The sequence below is a fragment of the Cetorhinus maximus genome, chromosome 13 (assembly GCF_964194155.1).
Source record: "Cetorhinus maximus chromosome 13, sCetMax3.hap1.1, whole genome shotgun sequence".
In the NCBI taxonomy this organism is placed as follows: Eukaryota; Metazoa; Chordata; class Chondrichthyes; order Lamniformes; family Cetorhinidae; genus Cetorhinus; species Cetorhinus maximus.
In genome coordinates, this window is record NC_135891.1 from 112,710,198 (window position 1) to 112,728,908 (window position 18,711).

General features: G+C 44.1%; 1 protein-coding gene across 2 annotated transcripts; it reads right to left on the reverse strand.

Moving 5' to 3' along the window:
• Positions 1–6,902: 6,902 nt before the first annotated feature.
• Positions 6,903–18,343, reverse strand: LOC144688962 (sphingosine 1-phosphate receptor 3-like). 2 transcript variants are annotated; one of them, XM_078556032.1, is made up of 2 exons: positions 18,298–18,343; positions 6,903–10,988 (listed from the first exon to the last, which is right to left on the reverse strand). In XM_078556032.1, the coding sequence occupies exon 2, from the start codon at positions 10,798–10,800 to the stop codon at positions 9,679–9,681; it is 1,122 nt and encodes a 373-aa protein (XP_078412158.1). In that variant the 5' UTR covers positions 10,801–10,988; positions 18,298–18,343; the 3' UTR covers positions 6,903–9,678. The 2 variants fall into 2 exon arrangements, with proteins under 2 accessions (XP_078412158.1, XP_078412159.1); XM_078556033.1 differs by having other exon boundaries at positions 18,252–18,331.
• Positions 18,344–18,711: the final 368 nt, after the last annotated feature.

The window sequence follows — 18,711 nt, forward strand, 5'->3', positions numbered from 1 at the left end:
TAGAGTGGCCTCATGTTGGCGCACGAGCTGCCTGTCATCTCTGCAGGCTCCTCTCAGGGCGCTTTGGATGATGGCAGCAGCTTCTCTGCCCCTCCGCCAGTGACCGTGGCATCTGATGAGGCTGCAGTGACTGGGGAGATGCCAGCCGTGGCACTGGCCGCTCCCTCCCAGGCAGGGCCAGCACGGGCTCTGCTGGCCAGAGGACAACCGCCAAAGTCATCAGGGCCAACAAGATGGCAGAGTCAGTGGGCTACCTCCAATGGGACTGCCAGCAAGGGAGGTGGGGGGGGGGAGTTGGTGTGGTGGAACCATGACGTAACACTCGCAAACATAAGTTAAAGGCACCATGAGCACAAGAGGGACTGGTCACGGGTGATCTTCTATTCTCTAATGTTTTGTTTATGTTCACTGGTCTGGGAATGAAGACCAGAGATGGTTATGTTAATTTGTTTGGATTGTCAAATGAGATAAATTTTGTTTTTGTCGTAATGGCCTGAGTATGATTCACCTTTTTGTATTTTGGGTGCAGGGTACGCTAGTATGTAATACTGGACGCGACTGGCTCTAAACTTCATTGCACAGGCACTGAGTGGACTTTGGGTTCAAATGAAAGGGTCATTTCAGACATCCGGGGTGGAGGCGGCAACCCTGGCACGAGGTGGAAGCAGATCTTTGGCAGTCTAGCTGAAGGGGCGTTGGATAAAGGCGTCCCTGGTATACCTGCCTCCCTGAAGGAGACAGAGGTCCGGCTCCATGCCCTCAGCGTTCTCCTCACCATGTTCCTCTTCTAACTCACTACTGGATTCCTCCTCTGTGGCCTGTGCAGCTGCGTCAGGGTCCTCTTCCTCCAGTGGGTCCCCCCTTGCCAGTGCCAGATTGTGGAAAGCACAGCATGCAACCACTGTCAGTGACATCCACTCTGGGGGCTCCCCCTGAATGGTCCAGGCATTGGAAGAGCACCTTCAGGAAACATCTCCCTTTTGGAGGCATGACTCCTATTATAACGCTGCTCTGCCTCTGTTCTTGGGTGGCGGAGAGGCATCATGTGCCACCTCTTCAACAGATAGCACTTGTCACCCAGCAGCCATACATCCAGTCAGGCCGGAGCACTGAATAGCCTCAGCACCTTGGAGTGTCTGAGGATATAAGCGTCATGGGAGCTGCCAGGGTATCTTACATAGACTTTCAGAATCTGCGCCCTGTAGTCACACACTATCTGCACTTTCACCGAGTGGAATCCCTTCCTGTTGACGAATATGCCAGGTTAACCCACTGGCGCCTTGATGGCCACATGTGGTGCAGCCTGGACGCGGGGGGAACCCAGAAATCACTTCAAACAACCTGGCTCGCTCAGCCTGGCTGACCTTTACCACACGGAAATGAATAAATATCATTACCCACCTGAACAGAGCTTGATGCAACTGTGGACAGCTGATTGGGAGACTCCACATGGATCCCCCACGAGCCCTGGAAAGAGCCAGAGGCATAGATTTTGAGGGCTACTGTGACCTTCAAAGCCACTGGAACAGATCTCAGGCCCAATTATCTGACAAATGGAGGTCACGGTCCCCCTGGAGAGACAGAGCCTTCTTCGGCATTGCACCTCAGACGTATTGAGGTAGCTGCATCGCCGCCTGTAAACCCTGGCAGCAGGATAGTGGCGACTTCTGAAGGCCCTAACGCCTTGGACATCCTGCTGGCCCTGTGTCCCCTCTGCCTGTGCCTCTCCTCCCACAGGTCCCTCCCCTGGAAGCTGCATTGGGACACCTGGCCTCCTCTCCCTTCTGCCCCTCTCTTCCACCTTAAAGGAGGTGCCTCCAGCAGAGTCCACAATCCCCATTCCCAGGGTAAGGGGTGGCTGTCTGATACCTGGAAGGGTCCACGTGGTCAAAATCCCCCAGGGGTCTTGGAGACACCAATGAGTCCTGGAATGAAGCCTAGAAATGCTAAGAATGAAGCTCAGAACAGAGATGCAGCTGTCAAGTTCAAAAAAGATTGGCTGTCTGGCAGGAGGCAGAGAGTGGGGATAAGGGGGTCCTTCTCAGGATGGCGGCCGGTGACTAGTGGAGTTCCGCAGGGGTCAGTGTTGGGACCACAACTTTTCACTTTATACATTAATGATCTAGATGAAGGAACTGAGGGCATCCTGGCTAAGTTTGCAGATGATACAAAGATAGGTGGAGGGACAGGTAGTATTGAGGAGGCGGGGAGGCTGCAGAAGGATTTGGACAGGTTACGAGAATGGGCAAAGAAGTGGCAGATGGAATACAACGTGGGCAAGTGTGAGGTCATGCACTTTGGTAGGAAGAATAGAGGCATAGACTATTTTCTAAATGGGGAGAGAATTCAGAAATCTGGAGTGCAAAGGGACTTGGGAGTCCTAGTCCAGGATTCTCTTAAGGTTAACTTGCAGGTTGAGTCGGTAGTTAGGAAGGCAAATGCAATGTTGGCATTTATTTCGAGAGGATTAGAGTATAAAAGCAGGGATGTGCTGCTGAGGCTTTATAAGGCTCTGGTCAGACCACATTTAGAATATTGTGAGCAATTTTGGGCCCCGTATCTCAGGAAGGATGTGCTGGTCCTGGAGAGGGTCCAGAGGAGGTTCACGAGAACGATCTCAGGAATGAAAGGCTTAACATATGAGGAACATTTGAGGACTCTGGGTCTATACTCGATGGAGTTTATAAGGATGAGGGGGGATCTGATTGAAACTTACAGAATACTGAAAGGCCTGGATAGAGTGGACGTGGGGAAGATGTTTCCATTAGTAGGAGAGTCTAGGACCCGAGGGCACAGCCTCAGAGTAAAGGGAAGACCTTTTAGAACAGAGATTAGGAGAATCTTCTTTAGCCAGAGAGTGGTGAATCTATGGAATTCATTGCCACAGAAGGCTGTGGAGGCCAGGTCATTGAGTGTATTTAAGACCAAAATAGATAGGTTCTTGATTGGTAAGGGGATCAAAGGTTACGGGGAGAAGGCGGGAGAATGGGGTTGAGAAACTTATCAGCCATGATTGAATGGCGGAGCAGACTCGATGGGCCGAATGGTCTAGTTTCTGCTCCTATGTCTTATGGTCTTATAAGCAACCAGCGGCAAACTATCTCCTAAACTCCTCACTATTCACACTGGCAATGCTGCTAACCCCTTCTATTCTGCCCTTGGATGAGGTTTTGCAAAACGTGGGATGCCCGCCTGCCCGTTTTGCCCATGCGATGAGAGTGAAATCACACGGGCAACATAAAAAACGGGTTTAAATGGGCTTTTAATGGGCTTAAGTGGCCTCTTAATTGATGGCGGGCGCGGCTCTGACACCCACCCGCCGATCTGAAGATTGAGCATGTGCGGGATGACGTCGGGACGCTCGCCTGACGTCTTCTTGCGCCGTTTTACACCTGATCAAGTCGGGCGCACGCCCGCCCGTGAGGTGTAAAATTCTGCCCTTGGAAGATTATAACCAATGCATTTACGATCTCTGCAGCCATTACTTTTAAGGATGCACACCATCTGGTCCTGGGGACTTGTCAGACTTTAGGCCTAATCGTTTTCCCAGTATCTTTTCCTTACGTTCCTCACTGCTGTTCACCTTTTGATTTTCAAATGTCTTTGGGAATTTTTCTAAGTCTTCTACAGTGAAGACAGACATAAAGTTCAATTCCTCCACCATTTCCTTGTTTTCTCGTATCAATTCCCCAGACTCACTCTCTAGAGGACCAACACTGGCTTTAGCTACTCTTTTCCTACTTAAGTACTTGTTGAAACTCGTACTATCTGTTTTTATATTACTAGCGAGCTTTCTCTCATACTCAACTTACTCCCTCTATTATTTTTTTAGTAATTCTTTGCTGGTTCTTAAAATATGACCAATCTTTTGACCTACCCCTAATCTTTGCAGATTTTTACAGCATTTCAATTTGATACAATCCTTAGATTCTTTATTCAGCCATGGATGATGCATCCTTCTCAAAGAGTCTTCTTTCTTACTGGATAAATCCTCGCTGAGAGTTATTAAGTATCGCCTTAAAAATCTGCCACAGCATCTCTACTGTCCTCCTTTTTAAACTTGTTTACCAGTTCACTTTAGCTCAGCCTTCATACCCTTATACTTACTTTTATTCAGGTTTAAACACTAGTCCTAGACCTACACTTCACCCCTTCAAACTGAACATGAAATTCTATCATGTTGTGATTGCTATCACCTGAAGATATATAGAAGATTAATCCTGTCTCATTGCACATTTCCAGGTCCAGAAAAGCCCGCTCCCTGATTGGCTGTGGAATGTAATGCTGTAAGAAATTGTCCCTCATAGACTCTATGAACTCACTTTCCAGGATACCTTTGCCAATCTCATTTATCCAGTCTGCATGTAGATTCAAGTCACTCATGATTATTGTGGTACCTTTCTTACACGCCCCATTTACTTCTTCCTGTATTCTCTGTCCTACAGTGTAACTACTTTTAGGGATCCTATAAACTATTCCCACAATTGACCTTTTACCTTTCCTTTTTCTTATCCCTACCCAAGCTGACTCTACATCTTGCTCATTTGAGCTAAGGTCAGCTCTCACTACTGTACTAATGACATCCTTAATTAACAGAGCTACCCCATCACCTTTCCCTAGCTTCTTATTTTTTGAGATGTCAAATACCCTTCAATATTCAGGTCCCAGCCTTGGTCAGCCTGCAGCCATGCCTGTCAGGTCATTTGCGGGGAGACAGCAGCATAGTGGTATTGTCGCTAGGCAATTAATTCAGAGACCTAGCATAATTCTCTGGGGACCTGGGTTCGAATCCCATCACGGCAGATGGTGAAATTTGAATTCAATAAAAATCAAGAATTAAAAGTCTAATGATGACCATGAAACCATTGCTGATTTTTGTAAAAACCTATCTGGTTCACTACTGTCCTTTAGGGAAGGAAATCTGCCATCCTTACCTGGCCTGGCCTACATGTGACCCCAGACCCACAGCAATGTGGTTAACTCTTAAAAATGCCCTCTGAATGAGGGCAATTAGGCATGGGCAATAAATGCTGGCCAAGCCAGCAATGCCCACATCCCATGAATGAATAAAAATATATATTTATTTCTACATGTGCTAACAGTTAACCTATTTTGTTGTGAATGTTGCACACATTCAGATACAGAGCCTTTAACTCTTGTCATTTTTTAAATCATTTTTGCAAACCCTGGCCTTACCTGTGTGGGTGCATTCTTAATTTTGTACTCTCTGTCCCTTCCTGCCACACTCTGGCTATCTTTACCCAAATTGCTACTCTGCTCTAGTACCTTGTTTTAACCCTTTGATTTCTGACATCTCCACTCACATGATCCCTTCTTCCTACTATTTAACTCAAACCCCTCCCTACTGCCCTAGCTATGCGATTCACCAGAACACTTGTCCCATCATGGTTCAGGTGAATACCACACCAGTGGTACAGCTCCCACTTTCCCCAGGACTGGTGCCAGTGCTCCATGAATCAAAGCTCATTTCTCCAACATCAGTTTTTGAGTCACGCATTCATCTCTCTAATCATATTTACCCTACGCCAATTTGCTTGTGGCTCAAGTAATAATCAGAGATTATTACCTTTGATGTTCTGCTTTTTAGTTTAGCCCCTAGCTGCTCATAATCCCTAAGCAGAACCTCTTTCCTAGTCCTATTTATGTCATTGGTACCAACGTGGACCATGACAACTGGATCTTCCCCCTCCCACTGCAAGTTCCTTTCCAGCACTGAGCAGATGCCCCGAAACCTGGCAACCCAACCTTCTGGACTCATCCTTTTGACTGCAGAGAACTGTTTTAATCCCCTTGACTATACTTTGCCCTATTACCAGTGCATTTCTATTTACTCCCCCCACTTGAATGGCTTCCTGTATCACTGTGCCATGATCAGTTCACTCAGAAATCCCAACAGCTCCAACGTTCCCCCCCCCCCACCAAAAGGTGCAAGAACCTAGAACCTATTGGACAATTGCCAATCTACTTCTATCTTCTTGATCCCCTTACCTGTCTTACTTGCAGTCACACTCTCCTGTCCCTGACCACTGACCAGATCAGATGACCTTAACCTTCAGGTTGTGACTGCCTCCTGGAACAAAATGTCCAGGTAACCTTCCCCTCCCTGGTGCATCGCAGTGCCTGCAGCTCAGCCTCCAGCTCAATGACTCTGAGACAAAGCTCCTCAAGCCGCTGACACTTGCTACAGATGTGTTTTCCCTGGATCACACTGGTGTTCAGGAATTCCCACATTCTGTAGTCACAAGACATCACCTATCCTGCCATGCTTATTATGTTTAATTAATTTATTATTATTTTCATAATTAATTTATAATTAATAAACCCTACTACTCCCAATGAGCTTTATTACTGCTAGTAAACCTTATTACTAATAAAACCTTACAATTACTGCTAATTACCCAAGTTTTGAAAGATAACTGAGCAAAATACTCACCAACCAATCACTTACCTGCTTCCCTCTTCCCCCAGTGCACCAAATTCCCTTGCTCAACAAATTCCCAAGTTCACACTCTGTGACTAGCTACACTCATTGTTGAGCTGCTATCTTTGTGACGGCTTACCTTGTGTGCTTAGCAAGATCACCTATATTTAAACTAGCTCAAATTCAAATTTCCAAGTTCACACATGCTGACAAGCTGCATTCAGTGATGATCTGTTGTCTTCATGCTGGTTTACACCCTAGTTTAAGCTTGCAGCTTAACCCTTGGAGTCCAGGTATTATTCTGGTAAATCCACACTGAAATAATTCCAGAGTCTGTTGGATGGGAAGTTGTGGCAACAACAGCTTATTACTTCAGGATGGATGAATTAAGTTACGTTAAATGCCCATCTTCATCGGCAGTTATCTTGTAATTATACAAGCAAAAAACCTGAAAAATACATATTCTTATCGTTGGCCATACTTTATTAATCAAAGTGCTTTTCGTCTCACATGTTCATTGACATACAGTAATACCTTCACATACAGTACATGGGTAGCCCATTTAATATGGCCACTTTCACAATACAGTATATCAGCTACTCACTATGTGTTTTCAATAACATATATACAATTCAAAATATACATTTGCTGATGAAAGCATTAAAGGTTTATTTCTTCATGGCTCAACTAAAATATATAATCACAATATTTAATAAATAGTGCACAATAATCCAAGCTCTTTGATGGATTACATATAAACATTTACATTGGTCTTCTGTGGTTAGTCTAGCACATCTCTACCTCACACGTCTGCCACTATGTAATAGCTTTCACACCAAAAGTCAGAAATGACCCTGTGACTGGTGCCCTTCCTTTAGTGGTGATGGGACCTCAGAGGTGATGGTATTTTGCAAACTCTTTTGTCTCCCATGTTAGATTCTCCAAAAAGCTCTAGAGAATTGAGGAAAGAGAGAGAGATGGGTGAAGCATTTAAGACGGAGGCAGACTGAGCAGCAGAGGGTTTAAGAGAGGGAGCTATATTTAGGAGAGCTGACCAAAGTCAAAGAGGTCAGTTTTGAGGCTGTTTTAAAGGCAAGGAGGGGGATAAGCAAGAGAGAGAGGGCATTTGGAGCGAAACATTATGATGGCCTTGAGACTGCCAAGTGAAGAATGACAAGAAATGGAGCAAGAGAAAGTCTGAGGGCCAAAGCAGAATTTTGGCACCTGTAGCCCTTTTAAAATTCCCCCTAAACCCTTAAACCATTGCCTCATCCAGTTGTCTCTTGCATACATTTGTAATGTCAACTTCAACAATCTCTCCCCAGTGACTTACTCAGATCCCACCATAGTAAACTGTGAGAATAAATTTGAATAAATTTGGTAATTTTCAGGCTAGCACCAGAAAAGGACTATGAAAATGCCAGGTTATCATATCAGCACACTTTGCTCGCTAATGTCCTACAGGAACGTGAATCCTACCCAATCTAGCCCAGGTATGACTCAAATCCCAATCCCTTAGGGCAACGAGGGGTGGGCAGTGAAGACTGGCATGCCAGTGTTACCCGCACTCAATAGCAAATTAAGAAAATAAATTCGTTGAAATAGCTATTTTAAATGTAGCAATTCTGTAAGTTCACTTGAACCTCCAATAGCCTGCAAAGGACTGTTGCTGATATATTGGAGCAGATGTTCAGTGCATTCATACAACAACACCTTGCATTTATATAGAACCTGTAGCATAGTAAAATGTCCCACGGTAATCAGACAAAAATTGGCACTGGCTCATTGTGACATGAGGGCAGGTGACCTAAGACTTGGCCAAAGAGGTAGGTTCTAAGCAGCATCTTCAAGGAGGAGACAGAAGCTAAGGGAAGGAATTCCAGAGCTCAGGGCCTAGATGGGCAGAAAGCACAATCGCCAATGGCGGAGCGAAGGGTGTTGGAGAGGCACAGGATGCCAGAGCTGAAGGGACGCAAAGTTCTCAGAGGGTTGTAAGGCTGGAGGAAATTACAGAGATAGGGAGGTGGGAAGGACATGGAGGGATTTGAAAACAAGGAGGGGAGGTTTGCATTTGAACTTTCCCTTCTCCACCATTTTAAATGGGGTAACAACTCTGCTAAAATACCAAATATAAGAATCTCATACAAATGCATTAAGCATTCACCTGGTAAGATCAACAGTTATTGCCAACAGGCTATGGGTAGGGACTCCCTGTTAAGTCTGTGCTAAAGTGGTACACAATATTTAGAGTGCATTCCAGTAAACTGCTTTTCATTATCTAGTAAGCAGTTAGCTAGAGGTGGACAAGAGAAATCTCATCAAGAAGTTTAACCACAATTGGACAAACATAAGATCATAACAAACAGGAACTGGAGTCGGCCATTTGACCCTTCGCGACTACTCCACCACTCAACAAGACTCATCTTCTACCTCAACTCTACCTTTCCAAATATCCCCATTATTCCATTAATTCCATCAGTATCCAAAAACCTATGAAATTGTTTTGAATATACTCAACAATTGACCATCCACAGCTCTGGAGAGAAATCCAATGGTTCACAAATCTTTTAGTGAAGAAATACTTTCTTATCCCTGTCCTAAATGGTCACCTCCCCCCATTCTGAGGACATATGAGGAGTAACTCAGGTGAACTTCAAATTAGGGTTACAGCTAGGAATCAGCCTCATGGCCCATTTTTGTCCTGAAGGCATTGGGCATAGCTCCAATCTGCTGTCAGCTCCCCAAAGCCTGGTCGTGTTGGCAAGTCACCCAACCCTAGCGAGGACAGATAATGATATGGATGCCAATTTCCATTCTCACATACTAGGCTTCACTTGATAAGAAACAAAAAGCAGATGATGACTTTGGCTGACTACCTTGCTTCTTGGCACTGACCCCCACAACATCCCCACTCCGCGCCGCACCCCCCACCCCCCCACCTTGCCACCTCCCCTAATCTGCTGGCATGAAAACAAATCATGGCAGTTGTCCGATAATAAACCGATGACCAGGACTTTGTGTTTCTGAGGTGTGGTAAACTTTGGGCTGGAGAGCCGATAAAGTTGCTATAGTAATTGCGTGCTTATCAGTTGAAAACAATCAACATTGTTGTGATATTTTATACAAAGTAATGGTGCTTCTTGATATATTAAAACAGAAACACTGATATCAATTGTCATTAATTCACAAGTAAAGACACTTTCCTTGGATGACACTGTGAAACGCCTCAAGGGAGTTCAAGACTTCCCCTTCTCCAGTGAAAAGTCACTTGATTTAACGAGACAGGCCGAAATAAGCATTGTCGGGGAGTCAACCTCTTCCTTAGGTTTGTTGAAGTTGCTCCCACTGGACTTGCTCCTGCTGTTATCTGCAGTTGGTGCTATCGGCAAGCTCCTGGCTACATTCGAGCCCACCAGACAGCAGCAGAGGTACTTAAGGAATGCCCCTCGCATCTCCCTGCTGGACAAGGTGTAAATGATGGGGTTCAGGGCTGAGTTCAGCACGGCCAGGGCTACGCACCAGTCTGCTTTGTAGAGGATCTGGCACTGCTTGGGGCTGCAAGCGACGTCGAGCATCAGGAAGATGAAGAGCGGCGACCAGCAGGCTATGAAGACACCCAGGACGATCATGACCGTGCGCAGGAGAGCCATGGCCCTCTCCGAATGGCTGCTTTTGGCATTCTTCCGCATCTTAATCTTGCGGCTGCTGGTGCTGACGAGCCGGTAGATGCGGACGTACAGGATCACGACGGAAAACAAGATGATGGTTAAGATGGTGATGCAAAAGGCGACGTAGCTTTTGGCAAAGAGCGGCAGCATCGTGGAACACAATTTGAGCCTGTTGATGCAGCTCCATCCAATTTGAGGCAAGACTCCCAGGAGAATGGAGATCATCCAGCAGGCCCCCAAAAGCAGGAAAAGCCTGTACTGTTTCTTGGAGTCATATGGTCTCATTTTCACCATGGTCATGTGCCTTTCAATGGCGATAGCCAATAAGCTGAAGGTTGAGGCACACAAGGCAACAAACATACTGCCCTCTCTGATGAACCATTCGGCTGGTGTCAAAGTCAGAGTACGGGAACCAGACATAAGGATGTTAAATACATAGGCCACCCCAGCCAAGAGGTCGGAAAGGGCAAGATTCCCAATTAAATAGTACATCCGCGTGTGAAACTTCTTGTTTTTCCAAATAGCCACGAGGACCATTATGTTCTCAATAACTATCAATATACAAGCCAGTAGGAGTACTACAACCTTGGCGTTGTTTGGAACACCCTCTGTCCTGTTTTGCAACCGTCCTGTATAATTATAATGTCTGATGATGATCTCATTCTCCACATAACCATTGGACAAAGCCATTCCTCCACTTAGTGTGTTCGTAGGGATTCGCAAAGACACTTCCTTGTGTCTACTCTGTGTATGGAAGCATTTCAAACTGCAGAGGGCGCTGTCGACACATCTGGTCCAGTTCACTGTTGCAGTTTGTCCATGATGGGCTGGGAAATCATGTAGAGTTTCAATTACAGCCTTCGATTGACATCTGTGACCTGAGGGAAAATATTTATAATGGTATTTAGACAAAATTAGATTTCTGTAATGCCAAAGGTTCAATATTTCAGGGATTAGAAATAAAAGGCGAAACTGGCTGCTGGGAATACAAGTAGAAAGGCACTGAATGAGAGGAACTTCATGTTCTAACATCTGACTCAGGAAGGGACAAAGCATTGACCACCTCCAGGCTCACTCAGGGAGCAAGCAGTGGCCAATGCTGGGCTTGCACAGAAACTAAACACTGCCCAATCCAAGCCCAGGGTTGCTAACTCTGGTGGGTCATATTCCTGGAGGTTTTATCACATGACCCCCCCCTACCTCCAATGGTAAACCCAGCCTCTAACAATACTGCACCTTTCCCCCCCTCTCCAAAATGTCAGAACCAACAAACAAAAAATTTTCAAGGCAAATAAAATGGAAATAATTGCTTTGATGCCTCATTAAAATGCTCACAACAAATATCCAGGTGATTAATCATTAACTTGTGAAGATAATTCATTAGGGTTGGCAATCCTACCTAGCACTCAGTCCTCCATGCCCACTGCCAATGAACGGTCCTCGCTTGCTCAGTGAACAATGACACCTAAATGTACTTAACTGCGCTGGACTCTCAATGTGTTTATCTTCAAATCCATGCAATTTATAAAATCCCATGTACAGCTACCTGAGAAAGCAGCTCAGTGATGTACAAATCCATGGAAAGCATTAAACTGATACAAGGGCACCTCTGTTAATAAAGACTTGTATTTATATAGCGACTTTTAAAACTTTAGGGTGCTCCAAAGCTCTTTGTAACCAATTAAGTACTTTTGAAGTACAGAAGGCATATTAGCCAATTGCACATAGCAAGCTCCCACAAATAGCAATGTGATAATGACCAGATAATCCGTTTTTAAGTGATGGTTGAGGGATAAATATTGGCCAGAACTCCAGGGAGAACTTCCCTGTGACTCTTCAAAAGTGAGCCATGGGAGCTTTCATGTCAACTGAACACGGGGGTCACAGTTTAACGTCTCATCCAAAGGACGTGAACTCATCCAAAGTTGAGCCTTTCAGGCTCCCTATGCTTGGAAACTGAGACAAGTACCACAGGGATCAATAACTGATGGCCCAGCAGGTCGCACTGTGCAACAGACATCATTTCAGTTGCATCTGGCACCAGTGAGCGATTTTAAAACAAAATGCTGGTTATACAGAGCAGCTCCTGTCAGCATCTGGAAAGAGTAAAGATGGTTTCGCCTTTCCGATATAGATCCTTTGTCAAAGCCAAGTTCTTTACAAAGGGCTAGATTTGAAACGGTAACCCCTTCACCCTTAACAGAGGTTAACCGACCTGCTGGGTATTTTCCACATCCTCTGATTATATTCCATGTTTGTTTTTGTATCAACTGATGTTCGACAGCTGCTTTCCAACACTGATAATTTCCCAAATTATACCATTCAGCAAGTCAACATACGCACTTCACAAACAAATTACAGCACTTAAGGTAGGCATTAAATAATGCTCTTGGCCAAGTTAATCTACAGTAAATATGATAATATTCCTAGCTGTGGCCAGGTACAATTAAGTAATCCTCTAAAATTCTAAAATGCTGAAAGACTTTAATTGTTTTTATATGCTGCACAACCCATGTCAGCTAAAAGTAATATCTCTTCACACATTAACTGCATAATCGAATTCGCCTAAACCTACATGACACCTAAACCACCGTAGCCATGTGCAATGTTGAAGAGGTTTCCACAGAGCAACCCCATGAAGATTTACCAGAAATAAAAACTGGAAAAATGCTGTAGATGCTCAGAAGGTCTGTGGAGAGAGGGGCAGAGTTAACCTTTCAGGTAAAGTTCGAAGTATAATAGGTTTTGAGCAAGTGAAAGTGGGGGAGGGGAGGGTGTGAAGAAGAACAAAAGAGAAGGTCTGTGATGGGGTGGAGGGCAGGAGAGATTAAATGACAAAAAAAGTTTTCATGATGCAAGGCCAATGGGCGTGGTAATGGGGCAAATATAAAAACAAAAGATGCATCTAGAGGAGGTATAAACGGCAGGATCCTGAATAGTTGCCGTCCAAAAGTAAAGGAAATAGTGAGAAATGAGAGAAAGAAAACAGCAAAAGAAACATTATTTAATTCCTCCTACCCTCCACCCTATCACAGATTTTCTCTTTTGTTCTTCTTCCCACCCTCCCCACTTTCACTAACACATTTCTAGATTTTCCCAGTTCTCATGAAAGGTCACAGACCTGAAATGCTGGCTCTGTTTAGCTCCCCCCACGGACACTGCCAAAGCTGCTGAGTACTTGCAGCACTTCTGTTTTTATTTCGGATTTCCAGCATCCACAGTGTTTGTGAAAATTGACCACAGCCTCATTAGGGTGTTTAATTCACTGCTAATTTGGACAAGGGAGAACAGAGCTGCACATGCACATGCTGAAGCCTGTTAAGCGACCTCAAGCCGATACTGATCTCAAACCGGTACCTGTGGTCAATCCACGATAGACTGTTCACTATTCTTACAGTTTAATGTTTAATTAAGTCAATCAAAGTTTGATACAAATATACATTCATAAATTGCTAATTAATAATACAACTAACATATTAGGGAGTGATTTAGTAGTGCTGTCGGGGAGGGTTTAAACTAACTTGGTAAGTGTGTTGGAACCCTGACATAATACTAAAGAGGAATACCAAAGTGCACAGAACACTGGGAGAGAGAGACAGCAACAGAGTAGCAAATAGTATGTTGTTAGGTGGGTTCAGAGTAAAGGGGAAAGTTATAAATTCGAAATTAGAGTTACATCTTGGTAAATAAGATTGGTGAGTTGCAAACACAGATATCCACATGGAAGTATGATGTGGCTGTAACAGAGACCTGGCTCAAAGAAAGGCAGGACTGGGTGTTAAATATTCCTGAATACAAGGTGTTCAGGAAAAGATGGAAAGGGAGAGGGGTGACAGTGTTGATTAAGGAGACCATTGCAGTGCTGGACAGGAAGAATGTCCCAGAGGGGTCAAGGACAGAATCTATTTGGCTAGAGCTAAGGAACAAAAAAAGTCCAATTACATCGCTCAGTGCAATCTATAGGCCACCAAATAATATGTAGAGGAACAATTTTGCAAGGAAATTACAGACAAGAATTACAGAGTAGTTATAATGGAAGATTTTAAATATCTGAATATAGGCTTAAATAGTAATACTGTAAAGGGCAGAGAGGGCAAAAGTTCTTAGAAGGTGTTCAGGAGAGTTTTCTACAGCAAAATGTTTCCAGTCCAATGAGAAAGGAGACATTGACAGACTTGGTTCTTGGGAATGATCTGGGCCATGTGGATCAAGTGTCAGTACAGGAACATTTAGGGCACAGTGATCATTGTATCATAAGGTTTAGCTTGGCTGTGAAAAGGGACAAGGAATAATCCAGAGTAAGAAAAATTAACCTGGGGAAAGCCAACTTTAATGGGACAAGAATGACCCAGATAAATTGAAATCAAAGGTTGGCAGGAAAAACTGCAACTGAACAATGGGCTACTTCTAAAGAAGACATTTCCCACAAAGGGAAAAGGTAGGGCAAATAAATCCGGAACTCCGAAGATGACAAAAGAGATAGAGATTGAAATGAAGAAATGAAGAAGAAAAAGTATGCTTCTGACAGATGTCGGTGGATAATATGATCAAGACCCAGGCTGAATGTAGAAGGTTCAGAGGGGAATTGAAAAAGCAAATAAGAGAGCAGAGAGAGAGCATGAAAAGAGACTGGCAGCTAACATAAAAGGGAATTCCAAAGCCTCCCATAGGCATAGAAATAATAAAAGAGTAGTAAAAGGAAGAGTGGGCCTAATTAGGGGTTGAAAAGGGGATTTATGCATAGTGGCTGGGGGCATGGCTGGGGGCATGGCTGGGGTACTAAATGAATACGTTGCATCTGTCTTTACCAAGAAAGAAGATGCTGTGCAATTCATGGTGAAAGAGGAGGTAATTTAGACAGTTAAAGAGTTTAAAGGACAATCGATAAAGAGGAGGCATTGAATGGGCTGTCAACACTCAAGTTGATAAAAGACCAGGACCAGCTGAAATGAATCCAAGGATACTGAGAGAAGTGAGAGTGGAAAATGTGGAGGCACTGCCCATAATTTTCCAATCTTCCTTAGACTCGGGGTGGGGGGTGGTGGTGTTTCCAGGGGACTGGGGAATTACAAATGTTACGCCCTTGAACAAAAAAGGGTGTAAAGATAATCCCAGTAACTACAGTCAGTTTGACATCGGTGGTTGGGAAGCTTCTAGAAACGATAATACAGGACAAAATTAATAGTCATTTGGGAAAATGCAGGTTAATCAAGGAAAGCCAGCACAGATTTGTTAAGGGCAAATCATGTTTAATGAACTTATTTAAATTTTTTTGATGATGTAACAGAGAGGGTTGATGAGGGAAATGCTGTTGATGTGGTGTACATGGACTTCCAAAAGACATTTGATAAAGTGCCATACAAGAGATGTGTGAGCAAAGTTCAAATTCCCAGAATAAAAGGGCCAGTAGCAACATGGATAGGAAATTGGCTGATTGACAGGAAACAGAGAGTAGTGGTTAATCGTTGTTTTTCTGACTAGAGACAGATTTACAGAGGAGTTCTCCAGGGGTCAGTGTTAGGTCCCCTGCTCTTCCTGATATATACTAATGACCTAGATCTCATTTCACAGGGTACAACTTCAAAATTTGTGGTTGATACGAAACCTGAGAGTATTGTGGGCCATGAGAAGGCTGCTGCTGCTGTCCAAAAGGACATGGACCAGTTAGTGGAATGGGCAGACAAGTGGCAGATGAAATGCAATGCAGAAAAGTGTAAAGCAATTCATTTTGATAGAAAGATTGCAGGCAGACAGTATAAAATAAAGGGTACAACTCTAAAGGAGGGTGCAGGAGCAGAAGGACCTGGATATTTATGTGCATAAATAGTTGGAGGTGGCAGGGCAAGTTGAGAAAACTGTTAATAAAAGTATCCAGTATCTTGGGCTTTATAAATAGGGCATAGAGTATAAAAGCAAAGGAGCTATGCTAAACTTGTTTAAAACACGGGTTTGACCTCACCTGCAGAATTGTGTCCAGTTCTGGGCACCACATTAAGAAAGATCTGAGAGGGTGCAGAAAAGATTAATGAGAATAGTTCCAGGAACGAGGAACATCAATTACTTAGATAGATTGGAGAAGTTAGGACTGTTTTCCTTGGAGAAGAGAAGGTTGAGAAGAAATTTGATAGAAGTATTCAAAATCATGAGGGGTCTGTACAGAATAGAAAGGGAGAAACTACTCCCATTGGTGGAAGAATTGAGAACCAGTGGGCACAGACCTAAGGTAATTGTCAAAAGAAGCAATGGTGACATGAGGGGAAACTTTATCACAAAGCAAGTGGTTAGGATCTGGAATGCGCTGCCTGAGAGTGTGGCGGAGGTAGGTTCAATCGAGGCATTCAAGAGGGAGTTGGATTATTACCCGAAAAGGAAGAATGTGCAGGGGTACTGGGGAATGGTTTAGCTCCTTCAGAGAGTCGGCATAGACATGATGGGCCAAATGGCCTCCTTCTATGCTGTAACCATTCTATGATTCTATATTATAGTTTGGTGTTTTTCCATTGCCTGCATTACAACAGTGACTACACTTCACAAAGTAAATCATATAGTCACAGTCATTTACAGCGTAGAAGGCGATCGAGTTTCCACTTTGTGTGGCGTAATCTGTTCCGTCCCATTTCCCTGCTCTATCTCTGTAGCCCCAAGTGTTTCTTTCCTTCAAGTTCCCCATCCAACTTCCTTCATTGACTGTAAAGCACTTTTAAAGGTCCTAAGGCTGCGAAAGGAGCTACATAAATGCAAGTCTTTCTTTCAGCTGTTCGGGAAAGGAGGGACTGAGCAAAACCAATGAATTGTTTCTTTAGTTGTCACTTTCATCCAATTCCGACTCTTCTGAATCGATTGGATTTTCGTCCTAGTTCTCAGTCTGCAATGGGACCTTACAGAGGGTATACGCAATGCCTACACTGCAGTCAGAAGTTTCAGTGGGAATTATGCGCACGCTTTGGGAAAAGTGACAATGTGTCGCAGACGTTCCTGATAAAACAAAGGAACAATTTACCCACTTACACAGAAAACGACTCCATTGTTGAGGTGAAGAATTAACAAACAGCATTCAAAGAAAAAAAAATCACCGATTTCTCCAATATAAGCAACATACACTGCTATTAATAATAAATAGAAGCAGAAAATGCTGGAAAAATTCAGCAGGGCTGGTAGCATTTGTGGTCCACCTTCTGAATTAGCGGGTGAACCTACAGAGAGATGTGTCCCATTTATTTAACATCTGAACTAATAATTGGATCCCTTTGACACCAAAATGAAACAGTCACGGAAACTCAGCTCCTTCACCCGTTCGAGGGTAAGGGATCTTTGCTGCTTCCATCCCTTTTCAGGTCTGGTGAGCGACCATTTCCCGGCATCGAGCAACCAAGCTGGGGTTGCAAAACCTGTCAAGTGCCCGGTCTCCCGATCAGTGCTCCCTATGCTGTTGTTCAACAGACGTCCTTCTGTCTCTCTCGCTTTCTCTGTCACACTTTTGCTCTCTGTCTTCCTGTGGTTCACTCCATCGTTTGTTCATCCCCCACCACCAGCCCCCCGTTTTCCTGTCTTGTCTTTTTTTCACATCTCTTTGTGTGTCTGTTCCTGTGTCTCTCTCTCTAATTTTTGCTGTCTCTCTCTCTGTGTGTGTGCATTGCTGTGTACATCTCCGTTCCTGGACTTCTTTCTCTCCCTGCTTCTGCTTATGTCTCTCACTCAATCTCTGGGTCTCTGCCTCTGTTCCCTTATCTATAATATTAATCTTTACACCGACAAGAATTATTCTGCCAATTAAACGATTAACAATGCATGAACGCACGACTTAAGTTTTGTACAATTTCCATAATTATTACACCTTGTAGCACCCTACTTGCTTATTAGCCAGCAAATGTTAAGTTAAATATATTACAAGCAGCAGAGAATTAGTCTCACGATGCTTTGCTCAACTTTCAGGCGCTCCTGACTGAAGTTCCAGAAACAATTCACACACCTTCAAGATTTCCTGGGGCGACAGGCAATTCTTTCCAAGTCTGTTACGATTTGTTCCAAGTTCCCTTACAATCACTGTAGGTGCAAACACACACACACACAAACACTTCAGACAGCTTGGAGCCAACAGCCTTTTATATTTGCGTCCCAATAAAGCGAAGTTGTGAACTCACAGTGCTGGAGCTGGCTGTGTAATGTACTCGACACAATGTGAAATACCTCATTCGATTTCAGCAGTTTCCTGTCCGCGGGAACTGGGCTACAGTGAATTTTTTTTTGTTATAAAGAGCGCACGCCAGCCTCTTATTTTGTCTGAAGGAGGCGGGACATCAATCCCGAAGAAAAACCAGCTCCACTCGCCCAAACTACTTGTCCAATCGACGCGCCCAAGTCGTTCACTGTTGATCCCCTGCCAAGAGAAGTGACTTTAACCCATCGTAATATCTATCACGCGTCATTATTCGAGTTGTGTTTTCTTCCTGAAGAAAATACTTCGAAATTATGGCTGTGTCAGCAGCGTCTCTCACCTTCGAGTCACAATGTTCCAGGTTCAAAATAAAAATACCTGGAAAAACTCAGCAGGTCTGACAGCATCTGCGGAGAGGAACACACTTAACCTTTCGAGTCCGTATG

Bases quoted from the DNA above. Each gene is read 5' to 3' on its own strand.
- LOC144688962 (XM_078556032.1), bottom strand. From the start codon at position 10,800: ATGGCTTTGTCCAATGGTTATGTGGAGAATGAGATCATCATCAGACAT.